Source organism: Phalacrocorax carbo, chromosome 1, assembly GCF_963921805.1.
Source record: "Phalacrocorax carbo chromosome 1, bPhaCar2.1, whole genome shotgun sequence".
Classification (NCBI taxonomy): Eukaryota; Metazoa; Chordata; class Aves; order Suliformes; family Phalacrocoracidae; genus Phalacrocorax; species Phalacrocorax carbo.
The window spans coordinates 67,563,890-67,576,107 of record NC_087513.1 but is presented as its reverse complement, the minus strand read 5'-3'; the positions used below and the strand labels follow the sequence as shown (position 1 = coordinate 67,576,107).

The window sequence follows — 12,218 nt, the reverse complement described above, 5'->3', positions numbered from 1 at the left end:
GGGCTGTTCTGGAGTGAGAGGATGTTAGTCCGGGACAAAGACTGAAGCTGGCCATGCTCCCGGTGAGCTCCCAAGACAGGGCTGTCAGCTATGCTGAGGTTACTGCCTTGTCTTCTGGGGAGCACCCAAACAGTGGTGAAACAGGACCCCGGACATGCAGGCCTTGCTGCCCTCCTTCCCTGGTAGCAGTGTGGCATCCTTCCCCTTTTCCACAGGTGCTGAGCGTTTCTACGATAACATTGAAGATATGATCGGCTATCGGCCATGGTCCATCATCAAATACTGCTGGCTTTTCATCACCCCAGCGGTTTGCATGGTGAGGGCCCACAGGAAGAGGAGCTGTGGGGAGAAGATGGGCACAACTAGGTGCCTCTGAGATATAGATACGTCCATATATATAGAGGGATGTGCATATGTACAGGGGGTTGTGGCCTGTACTCTGGGAGCCTGTTGTTCTGTGTGTTTGTGGCTTTGGGGGCTAGGTGTGGGGCTAAACAATGGGGAGAGGAGCCCAGCTCAGCAGTGATACAGGTGTCTGCTGGTGAGGCAATCTCCTTGCTGCCATGCCCAGTGCTGCCCATGGGGGCTGTCCCAGCAAAACTTGCTTGACTGGTGTCTCCTCTGTTACTGTCCTGGGGAGATCTCTGTTACCATGAGACTGTGCAGGTGTAGACTCACCAGGAAGGACCTCTCTTGGCTAATGGTGTTAATTTTCTTGGTTTTTTTCTCTTGGTCTCTTCCACCTTGCCAGGCAACCTTCCTGTTTTCTTTGATCAAATACACCCCGCTGACCTACAACAAGAAGTATGTGTACCCGTGGTGGGGAGACACCCTGGGCTGGCTGTTGGCCCTCTCCTCCATGGTGTGCATCCCGCTCTGGATCATCTACAAACTCTCCACCATGAAAGGCTCCCTCAGAGAGGTGAGGCTGGTGCTCTGGGATCAGGGCATGGGCTGTGCTTCTGCATTGAAGTCCAGCCTTGCAGGGGGATCATTTGTGTGTTGCAGGTTAATTAGCAGGGAGCCTAGAATAAATTGAATGAGTCCATTGCTATAACTGAGTGTTGGTTTTATTAAGTTCTGCCTGGCTGGAGGGCTGCTCGAAGCTGGCTTTTGCTTCCTGGTGCCTTTTGTTTATTGCTTCTGCTTCTTTGCAAGTACCATTAGGAAAAAGTTCATTAGATGGAGAGGAGGATCTCCAGTGCCTCAAGTCAGTTTGGAGGCTAGCCTTGACTGAGGCTTGGGGACTTGCTCTGAGAAGGCTCCAGATCCTATGAGTGTTGTGGGCAGCTGAGTTCCTCAGTCTATGCTGAGGCCATAGGGATGGGTATAGGGGATCACTGGGAGTTTGGAGTTTCTATCACAGCCTCAGTGCCCTGGGCCTGCCCAGCTCCCAGAGCTGCTGTGACCCATTGCTGGCTGCCCTGGGAGGGTGGGGACCTGGCAAACTAGACCTTGCTCCAGACAGGCATCCTGTCCCCACCACGGCTCGTGGTTTCAGGAGGAGGCTTCACAGACAGTCCTGAACACCCAGGATCCCACCCATTCTCTGCCTCCCACAAGTACTCGGGAATGGGTTGACAGCAATGGGCCCTGACCCCTGTGTTCAGCACAGAGAGGGAGGAGTAGGCACAGCTGCAGGAGCAGGGCCATGCTGCATGATGTACATGGTAGCCCCTTATGCACTTGCTGTCCCAGTTAAAGCCAAGCCTGCGTGCACAGGCTCTTCCTTTGCAGTCTATGCCAATGGAGGGGATGACCTGGAGGTACTTGGGCACCAACATTTCTTTGGACTGCTTTCTAGCCCTGGCCTGGAGCAAAGAGAGGACAGAGCTTTCCTACCATATCTGAGGTGTCTCATGTGCTCAGTGCTTGTCTTGGGACAAGTGGTTCAAAGATGAATTTATCCCTTCAGTCTCTGAAGTGCTGACTGTCCTAATTCAGGACATCTCTGGCATTTAGGGACCAGACCTGCAGCCCTGCCTGGCTGGCTGAATGATACCCATGACTGGAAGGGGAGGACCCAGGTCACCTTTTGTGCATGTGGCTGTGTTCAATGCCTGCCTTTGCCTTGCAGAGGCTCCACCAACTCACCTGCCCACTTGAGGACTTGCCTTCCATACCAGGCACGGGACAGCCCCTTCCCTCCACCAGAGCTGGCCTCTTGACACTGACAGAGCTTGAATCTCATTGCTAGGACCGGTGTGGCTCTCCCTCCCTCCCCCCAGGATGGTTTCTATACAGCCTTTACCACCTGTTGGATAACACAAGGATTCTTCACTCGCCAAGGAGAGAGGGCTTCCTGGACTGAGCTCCCTTCCCTGGAAGATTTGAAGGGCTGAGGAAGAGGCTGTCATGGAGATGGTCTGCAAGGAGTTAGCAATGCACCTTAATCCTCTCTCTGGAGAGGGCTCTGAAGGGGCAGATCAAGCACCGGTATTCCTGAGCATCCCCAGCCCTCTGGTGGGCAGAAAGGAAGAACTGATCCTGGAGTGGAGAGTGTCAGAGTGTCTCGGAGGTGTGGCTCCAGTGTGGACTTTGGGAGCTTCCACATTCATTCCATTAAATCCTTGTTTTTCCCCTCCAGATCTGCTCTGTCTGTTTTGTCTCACCAGCATCCCTTGCTCACAGCATGTTAGGCGGGATGTGCGTTAGCAGAGCTTTGCTGGGCATTCAGGTCTGGATCTCTCTTACACTGGCACATCGGTATGGGAGGCTAGCCAGAAGAGAGGAAGCTTGGTTAAGGTAGGAAGGAAAACAGGGAACACCAGTTCAGAGCCCTCCCATAACTGGTAGGCCCTGGGGTACCACTGGTGAAGCAGAGAGTGCAATGCCACCTTCTGCTGGAGCCATTGCCAGCTCCCAGCCAAAAGAGTCATCTGGCTGATGAGTCACTGGGCTATTCCCAGGGTCTGAGAGAAGCGCGTGGGTTTGCGCTTTCTTTGTGCAAGTGGAGGATCATGGGAAACTCTCCCTCATCTCTGCAGGTCTATGCCTTTTTTAAATTTTGTTGTTGTTGTGCTGACTGCTTTCCAGGTGCTCTACAGCCAGTCATATTGGTTTTCCTGCATATGGAAGAAGGGCTGCGTGGTGGGAAGCAGGATCTGCATGTTATGTCAACAAACAGGGCCCCTCGTTTCCAGGCTGTTTGGGTTAAAAAAAAAAATAATTCAAAGAGCTTGTGTTTTAAGTGCTGTAGCCCCAGCATCTGAGGAGGGCAGCCAGAGGACATCTAACCCCGGGGAGCTGGCTTGCTCCCAGGAAAGCCTGAGGGAAGCCGGAGCCCGGGCAGAGCTGAGCGAGCGGCGGGAGATGCTCGGCTTCCCGAGGCGCAGAGGGGCACGGGTGGGCACCGCGCTATGGCCGAGGCCCCTGGTAGCGCGGGGAGAGGAAGACGCAACCGAAAGCAATCCACGCCACCAGCCACAAGGTGGCCCCAGGACTGCGCCTACCGCCGCAGCGCGGGGCTGGGGGGTCCCCGCGGGGCGGGGGCTGCGGGGGTCCCCGCGGCGGGGCCGGGGTCCCCACCCCACTCCCCCCGCCTCCCCCGCTCTCGAAGGGCCTCTGAGCCGGCTGGCTTGTCCGGCTCTGCTCGCAGGGTCGGTGGCTAGGCCTGTTCTAGTGGCTAGCTGTAGGGCTACTGCGAAATTTTCCCGAGTCACCGTGACCCGGTCATTTTCCCCTCCCTGTCGCCTGTTGAGGTTTTCTCTGCTGCAGACAGCTGCCTCCCACAGGGAACGGTGACGCCAGTTGTGGCACGTACTGGTTTTAGACCTCTAGGCAATGGCAAGTTCTTGAGCTTGGTTTTCCCCACTTTAGTGTTGTCAGAGCCTGGTGACCTGAGATGGGAGGCAGGTCGGTGATGGAAAGGGGGCAGGAGCTTTCCCACACAGAGACGGTGAAAGTCTGATGGGCACCAAGTACTGATGGGATTGCTGCTGGGGGTGTGTGTGTGTGATGGTGCAGACTCAACCTCCAGGAGGGAGACCCCACTCATCTGTGGTCCTCTGGTGCTTCACTGGCTCTGTTCCAGAGTGGCTGTGGAAACCTCATCTCATTTCCAACCTGTTTTCCCTTTTCCCCGCCTATTTTCTGGGGTGGGTGGATTCCTTTGTTAGGCTGTATGTGCATTCATGGGTGAACCCTGCCATGGTCAGCCCTGCACCTATCAAAATCTCAGCCATTGGGTTTTTTCACGCTTCCCTCCGCTGCATCTGGAGAATGCTGGGGATGCTGAAAGCATAGGACTGGAGAGCAGGAGGTCAGGGCTAAACTGGCTGTCACAGTTTTCCTGGGCATCCTCAAAGTCTCAGTGCTTCGTGGTGCTCATGTGTGAGCTGAAGGTAGGAAAGAACTTAGAAACCCAAGGAGACACCTTTTCAGAAGAGACCCCAGTTTGATGAAGGATGCAGTTATCCAGCTGCCCTGCCATTTGGATATGGTACTGGCTGGTAGAAATTACTTCTGGAAATGAGGGAAAAGAGTTCAATACAGAAGTTTTCTTCTGTTGGCTGTTTGTGTGAATTGTGTTAGAAGCTCCAGCAACAGATCCTTTTTTATTCATGTAATTCTAGTCTTAAACAGAATTATACTTTCATTTTCTAGTAATACCTATAAGTTTGGCCCACTGGGAAGATATTTTAACCCTAATAGAAAATAGTAATTGTCCACAGCTATCTCCAAAATATGGCTGATGTAGAAAGTCTGCTCAGCTACATAAAGGCAAAGTGGGAGTCTGCTGAAAGGCTTGTGACTTGCTTTGCTTCAAAATAGTCTGGTGTCCAGTGAATTGGGCATGTGGTTTATTGATCTGGTTATATATGAGCCAGGAGACCTCCCAAGCCTGTGCTCTTACATGACCCGATTGCTGTAAAACTTTGGATGCACTAAGCAGGTCAGATAAGCAAGAAAACCAAAGGTTTTGCTAGCCATTCTTAAATAAGTGTCTTATTTCTGATAGGACTTCAAGGCAAAGTATTGGAACCTGTGATGCCTGGGTTGAAATATCAGTCAAGTATATTCTGTATTGCTCATTGAGAACATTGATGGACTAAATCTGAAATGAATATATTTGAAACTTCCAGACAACATTTTTCACAGCATTCTTTAAGACCCTTTGGTTAAAGGGAATTTTGGTGAAATTTAGAATGTGGTGATTTTGGCATACAGTGATTGTTCATGATTTGGAATATGGTGAAAGGGATTTTCATGGAATTCAGGATGAACCCAGTACTCCTTGCAGTCTGTGGAATTTACCCCTACTCATACCTTCTCCAGCTGAGGAGATGCTGATGTCCCTTTAGACAGGAGATGTGTGTTTGCTGGAAATTTGCCACCTTCGGAATCCAAAATCTGCAACTTAGTCTGAGAATTCAACCCATTATTTCCAGGAAACAGGGAGTGAGATTAAAGACCCAGGTGTGGGTTGGGTTTGGGTGGTTTTATTTTGTTTGGTTGGTTTTTGTTTGTTTGTTTTTTTCTAGTTTCAGATGAGAAGTTCACATAAAAATAAAGAAGTCCCTGAGATTCTGCCCCAGGTTGTTAGTGCTTGAAAAGGATGACTGACCTTTCCATCCGTCTGTGAAAACCAGGCTCTGCATTTCCCATACTGTAGTGCTTGCATCAGTGGTGCCTGGGGAGGATTCTCAGCCCCCTGATCAGGCAAAGAGATACTGTTGACCCTGCCATCCTCCTCCATAGATGGAGATGCCCACATAGGATAGGGGAGAGACTTCAGATCTTGGGGACAGATCCATGGACCCGTGGAGCAGGATGCACCTGTTCCTGTGGGGAGCATCCCGCACCCTGGGGCTCATGCATGTTTGAACAGATGCCTTGAGAGGTCCTTCTCCTTCTGCCACTAGTGATATACAAGACATTTTTCTGTGGCTATTGAAGAATGATGTCCTGTGAGTCGTCTTATACATTTCGTTGACAAGAAAAGTGGATGCGCTGGGAGAAGACAGGCCATGGTGCGTAAATGGAGAAAGCAGAGTAAGGTTAACATCTTAACACATGGAATACACAATCCTGTGAAGCAGAGGTCCCCAAATAATCTGTTAAGTGTGTCCTACAGGCCAGTGCAAATGAGCATATCCCTCAGAGCAGGACGTTTGGCTGAGCTCTTGTCTGCTAGTGTGGTTAGCAGCCTGCAAAACAAGGATCTGCCTGGTGCAGATAAGGGAAGTGCGCGTGGGGGAGCACAAAGATTTGGGAAGTCATTACTTCTGAGAAGTTCACAGTGACTTGGTTACATTCTTCTCCTTCTGACCTGTCCAGAGTTGTGCCACTTTGGGCAGCAACATGCACTTCTCTGTCCCCGCAGACCAACCTTGCCCTTTGCATTCTTGTGCCTGTGTATCAGAGGTGTTTGCTGTCACATCACATGTCCCACGGCAACAGGCTCAGCTGCCCTGAGGAAGCAGGGAGGGAAAACAGGAGCAAATGGGCATGTACCCACGTGTCATCTGCCTGTCTTTTTTCTGTGGCCCTCCTTGGTCTCTGATCAACACTGAGCATTGCTGATAGAGAGGCTGTTAGATCACAGATGACTCCCCAGCACCACTGATCTTCCCTCCTGACCACTTTTATTGCTGGCTCTGGGATCCTAAGCCATTTGCCTGTGCCTCATCCTCTTCCCCACTGGGGATGCTGTGAAATAAGGGATGTCTCACCCTGCCTGTACTTCCAAAGATAGAGGCTCTGGACAGCCTCTTATTCTCCAGAAGCCTGGTGCAGGAGTGGTGCTGTGGCTGTCAGAGCTCATCACAGTTCTGTGGGGCCTCATTAGCATTTGTTACTTTGGTTATGTTCACTTGTGATTAGTTACAGTGAAACTGTTGTAGGAAGCCACAGGCTTACTTAAGTAGAAATTAGCCATAAACATAAGAAGTAAATTATAAGAATGCCTAGGGGAAACTCCTCTGCAAACGTAGCGTTCAGTCAGCTAGGCAAGTTCCCAACCGAAGAATCAGTAGTGCTGTGCCCACGGGGGAACCAGTGTTTCTCCCATTTTGCTAGAAAAGGTGTCAAAAGGTGGGATTAGCCTGGACTAGCAAAGGCAGTCGTGGCTTCTCCCGCAGATGGCCCAATGAGCAGAGCAGCCAGGGCTGCAGGCTCCTCTGTCTCCAGCACAGAACCTAGCACCTGCCTCCCCCAGCCTCTAACGTTTGGAAAGCAGGAGCACATTTGGGATGCATCCATAGGGTGTCACACTGTCAGGATGCACTGTGGGGAGGGCTACGGAGAGCTGGGTGCTGCCAGAGTCAGAGCTGCATGTGGCAGGAGGGGTCCCAGCTCTGAGAGGGGTTCATGCTGCCTGGGAAGGGGAATGCTTTGAACATTTCAAAAATTTATTGCAAGCAGTGCTTCCATTATGGGGATGGAGTGTTTAAGAGCAGCCTCACCCATGCTTTCCCCTTCCCTTCTGCCAGCAGGGCCTCTTCTCCTCTCCTCAGCTCCCTCCGCATGCCTGTATCAAGACACCTTTCCTGAGGTTGGCATTTATCCCCCTCAGAACCTCTCCCCAGGGCTCATCCCTGCTGGTGTCTGTCCCCTGATCTGGCTGAGCCTTGGCCGTGGCTCCTCTTGTTGGGCTTGCTCGCAAATTCACATCCTGCCACATAATCTCTCTGCTAGCCCTTGTGGGAAGCTACCTCTGCCCATGGCAATGACGGAGGAGGAACCCGTGCCGTGGGGAGACCTGCAGTCAGATTGCTGTGTCCTTTAGTAGCCCTGCAACAGCTGCGCAACCCAGGGTGCCTGCTCAGGGGCTGTCTCTGCCAGCAAAGGTGGCTATTAGTGGTCAGGGAATGTGTCACCCCTTCCCTTGTCCTCTCCCAGGACAGGGCTGAGCACAGTCTGTACCCCCAGAGCTGATCTGGTCAGAAGGTGATTTCTGGTTTTTGGTCTGGGCCATCACACTAGTGCAATCCCTCAAGTGGAGGCTGTGGCGGTGGGATAAAGGTGCCCCATGCCCATAGCAGGATTTAAAACCACAGTGAATTATTGCCTGGTGGGAAACTCTGAAGCCTGAGTGTAACTTCTGGTACCTTCTGGGCTGGAAAGCAGAAATAGCAGCCTTTTTTTTGTCCTGGGCAATGATTTTGACACATTGCTGGATAAAGTTTTCATTTAGGTTGACTTTCTTCTTGTTTTACCTTAATGTCGCAGGTCATTTCCCATCTACAGTTTTGCAAAAAACTGCGATGATCCTGTGAAACACTTCAGTGTGGATAAATCAAGTTTTTAGGTCAGCTCTGCTTACCTAGGCTTATCTCAATCCCCTTTTCATATCCTGATAACCTCTACTGCACCTTTTCCCCAGCTGCACTGGGTCACACCGGTTCTCTGTGGCAGGATGGGCAGCGGCACTGTCCTTCATTAGTAGGACTGTCCTTCACTGTCCTGTGTTGTGTAGCCAGGACAGGATGTTCACCTTGCAGTCTGTCAGTATTTCAGTGACAGCCCCCAAAAAGCAGAAGATGGAGCATGGCCCCTCTGACGTTGATCCCAGCCCATGTAAGGGAAGATCAGCCTGTATTTCTTTGGGTATGGGACCAATCCACTCAACCAGCACACATGATAGGTGAAAGCCAGGGCTCTGAAAAATGGCATGCTTGGAAAGTTTAATGCTGGAAATAGGGTACTGCATGTTCTATTTGGCTGCCTGTGAAGAGGCATCTCCTGCTCCAGCTGCCACCCCAGCACTCTGCCCTCAGGGCCCCATTGCCCAACTGAGGCCTCTGGGACAGGGCTGGGCTGGCTCAGAGCTCCCCAGCCCCAGGGACATCCCCCAGCACTCACCCCGAGTGTCTCTGCCCCCTCTTTGCACTGTCCAGCAACATGGGCTCAGACCAGCTGCCCCCAGTGTCAGCTGAAGTAGTATATAAACACCTGCAAAGTAGAAAGAAATATTTTTTCCTCCTGCCTCCAGTGCTGGCCTCAGTAGTTTATCCTGAGCATCCCATGAGGCACGAGGGTGACTCCTTTCACACAAGTCTCCAGCACTGCTTGTCCCCAGGCAATCCAGCATGCTCTAATGTGCTCTGATTTCACTGGCTTCTGGCACCCATGGAAGACTTTTCTGAGACAACATTACAAACAACATTACAAATGACCTCTATAAATCACGCAGGCACATAAACCTACCACTTCCCCACTCTGTGGTGGTGAGGACTTTTGTCAGCTCCCAAGTTTCCTACTCTGAGGGCACCAGGGAATGCTCATCTGGTGAGCTCTGACACAGGTGAGCAGATAGGAGCATGTGCTGGATGTGTCCTAGATTACATCTTGCATGCTGCTGTGGTTCGACAACATGGGTACGTTGAAAGGTCAGTAGGAATTTGGCAGGCATGTTAACAGACAAAGCAAAAGACAGAACAGTAACAGCATTAACCATAGTATTAAAAAAAAAAACCTGAGCTGAACTATCTTGAGAAAAATGGTATAACTGGAATGCCAGCTGCTGCTGTTAGTCACGAGAAGCCCTGGAAAAGTGCATTGGGGCTGAGTTGGATACAAAGAGAGCTGCCAGGGCAAAGGCACAGAGGGACTGCTCGCTTCTAGCGAGCACACAGACATTATAAAAATAAAGGATCCAGCAGTATCTCTCCCTGCTGACAGAACTCTCTCCTGTGAGCTGTGTTGACGCTTGCAGCGTACGGCCCAGGCACGGAGGGGTCTGCAGGAGCCTGGGACAAACGTGCCCCCTCCACCCACTCTCTGCCTTTTGCTCCATCTGCATGATGGTGTTGGTGAGTCTCGAGCTTGGCTGCCAAAACAGGTTTACTGTAGTGATCCCTGGAGTTGGAGACAATGCCACTATCCCACTAAAGTCCTGGAGCCCCAGAGCAGTGGGGGCATGTGGCAGCCAGCCTGGGCCATGCCGCAGGGCCTGCAAGGGGAGATCTCGTTCCTGCTGAGGTCGAGAGGACCTGGAGTTACTCCACTGACTGCTGCAGTTGGTCTTTGCAGACTTTGGGTCTTTACCTTGCCTGACTGTGGCTGCTTTCTTTTTTTGTTTTCCTGTCATGGCCACAGTTCAAGGTCTGGAGAGGTGTATGTTGTAAGAGAGCTGGGGAGAACATTCTCCCCCAACCCCCGATGCACCTCCCTTCCTGCTGTCCCACCACTCACATGTGAGCTGGGTGATAATTTGGTGGGGGAGCTGGTGGAGGGGGAGGGACAGGAGGAGGAGAGGGGTGAGTCTTTGCCTTAACTCTTGCTGTATCTCTTTGGCAATCAGTGAATTCCCTGCCTGGACTCTTGTAGGACAGGACAGGCTTGCCTGGGAGAGACCTGCACTGTTTTCAGGTGAGTTGAGCGTTTGCTCGTTGAGCAGATCTGGCTGGATGTGCGTGTCATGCTGGGAGTGCTGGTGTCTCTGGTGCTCCTGCAGCCAGTTGCTGCGTGCCAACTGCCTGACGTGCTCGGGGGAGTGGGCCAGCAAACCTGCAAGGGGAAAAGCTTTCTACCATTAAGAAAAGGAATAGAGAGCTGGAGGATGGGGGGGAAATAATTGGTTTGGATCAACCCAGGGAAGAGGTTTTTCTTTCAATAGTGCCTATAGGAGAGGACAGGCAGCGATGCTGCTGCAGGGCTGCCGGGAAGCTGCAGAGCAAAGGGATGCCTGAAGGATGGGAAACTGGTACTGAAGGTTGAGGCAGCAGAGAAAGAAAGAAAAGAGAAGCAGAAAGATTGAGAAGAGAGATGAGAGTGGGCCAGACAGGGACGGGGATAATGGGCAGCAATGGCTAGGTGATAAGAGATACAGGAGGAAAGGTGCTAGGAGTGAGTTAGACTGTAGGCATTTCAGCTCCTGAAAACACAAGGCAGTGACTCCCTCTCCTCCTGGGCTGCCCTGCAGAGGTGATGGCCCTGGTGCATTGACTTGGGGGCTGCAGCTCTAAAAGATGTGCCTAGGAGTATGCTCCTTGTTCTTCTTGCCTCAGAGGCTTCATCAAATTTGTTCCCATGTAGGGGTGAGGCAGGGAAACAGCACAGTTTGTGCATGTGCTAAACTCTGGGGATCTGTGGGCATATTTGTGAACAAATCCAGGCAGAACATATAGGGGTTTCATAACACCTGATCTGGGTCTCCTTAAATCAACAGTGCTTTTAAAGTAATCTCTACTAATCAGGGCTTTCATCCAATTCCATTGGAAATGCCATTGCCCCAGTTTTTCCCTCTTTGACAGCTGCTGATATGAGAGGCTGAACCTTGGACCTGACCTTTGCAGCTCTGCAACAGCCCAACTTTGCTGGATTCATGGGTGCAGATGTGGTCCTTGCAAAGGTCAGGCTAAGGAGCCCTGTGCTGTGTCTCTACCTGCCCACGCTCCTGGGCAAGGCTATAGGAAAGTTTTGGTGTCGCAGGTTGGAGACCAGAAACTGTGCCTCTTGGAGGGTGCAGGTTGGATGCGGTGATGCAGTCCCCTTGCATTGCAATGTGGCTTTACAGCAGGCACCGCTAGGAAAGGGTTACAGTACTGCTAGAGTCATAGCCACACATGCCTCTGCCTGTCCCAGTTTCACCTGATGGGTCTCATCCTCTGCACCAACTGGAGATGGCTGAGCTTGTTCAGGGTCAGCCAGGTAGATCCCCATCCTGCACCTGAGTGGGATGTGGGGTGCTGGGGTCCCTCTGCAGAGCTGAACAGGGAGCTCAGTGCAGGGCTGATCATGGTGCAGAGCCCATGCAGCACTGCTCCGCTGCTCTGCGATGGCTGCACGCGCATCCGTGCTGAGGCACCAGGCTCTGCCAAATAAGCTGTTGGCTCCCCTTGTCCTCTGTGCTGGGAGGCATAAGGTAAAGTGTCATGCCATAACCTTACCTGTCTTTTGGAAGAGTTTTGTTTGAGTACTCTTCCCCTGTGCTTCCTGTTTCTCATCACTCATAGCAAGTGCCCCAGGTTGTGCTTTCAGGAGGCTAGACAGTGTGTATCTCTGTGGGAGAGCTTAGCTAGAAGTGCCTAGAGCAGTGTGATGCCAAATCCCAAGCGCTGCTCTCCCACCTCGAAACCACAGACTTTTGGAGACATTGGCTACCAGTGGTGCTGGCTTCTCTGCTCTCCTGCCCCAAAGCAGCAGCTTGAGGGAAGCGACTGCAAGGTTCAGCTTTTAGGCACTGCAGAGGTTAGGATTTTGGCAGGGCCCCACATGCACCTGCAGAGGGTAGCTGCTTTGCTGTCCATCCTTCCCTAACCCCTCGGCATCCA

At 51.8% G+C, this 12,218-nt stretch overlaps 2 protein-coding genes and 1 long non-coding RNA gene across 14 annotated transcripts in view; 2 read left to right on the top strand and 1 right to left on the bottom strand.

Moving 5' to 3' along the window:
- SLC6A13 (solute carrier family 6 member 13) overlaps positions 1-2,586 on the top strand; it is a 33,932-nt gene extending 31,346 nt beyond the window's left edge. For 8 of the 10 annotated variants that reach the window (XM_064458156.1, XM_064458163.1, XM_064458146.1 and 5 more), the window contains 3 exons: positions 216-316; positions 752-922; positions 2,078-2,310. In XM_064458156.1, the coding sequence (XP_064314226.1) occupies positions 216-316; positions 752-922; positions 2,078-2,197 (392 nt within the window). In that variant the 3' untranslated portion in view covers positions 2,198-2,310. Of the gene's footprint in view, positions 1-215; positions 317-751; positions 1,102-2,077 lie in introns of those variants that run through there. The other 2 variants (XM_064458141.1, XM_064458139.1) reach the window with 2 other exon arrangements.
- A 1,910-nt stretch (positions 2,587-4,496) lies between these two features.
- On the bottom strand, positions 4,497-10,041 carry LOC135315236 (uncharacterized). The gene is made up of 3 exons (XR_010374679.1): positions 9,151-10,041; positions 8,806-8,895; positions 4,497-5,952 (listed from the first exon to the last, which is right to left on the bottom strand). It is a non-coding gene; the product is annotated as an uncharacterized LOC135315236 (long non-coding RNA).
- Positions 10,042-10,214: 173 nt separating this feature from the next.
- LOC104041627 (sodium- and chloride-dependent betaine transporter) overlaps positions 10,215-12,218 on the top strand; it is a 41,989-nt gene continuing 39,985 nt past the window's right edge. For 2 of the 3 annotated variants that reach the window (XM_064458100.1, XM_064458105.1), the window contains exon 1: positions 10,240-10,314. The gene's annotated coding sequence lies outside the window, so the exon portion shown is untranslated. Of the gene's footprint in view, positions 10,315-12,218 lie in introns of all 3 variants that reach the window. The other variant, XM_064458103.1, reaches the window with a different exon arrangement.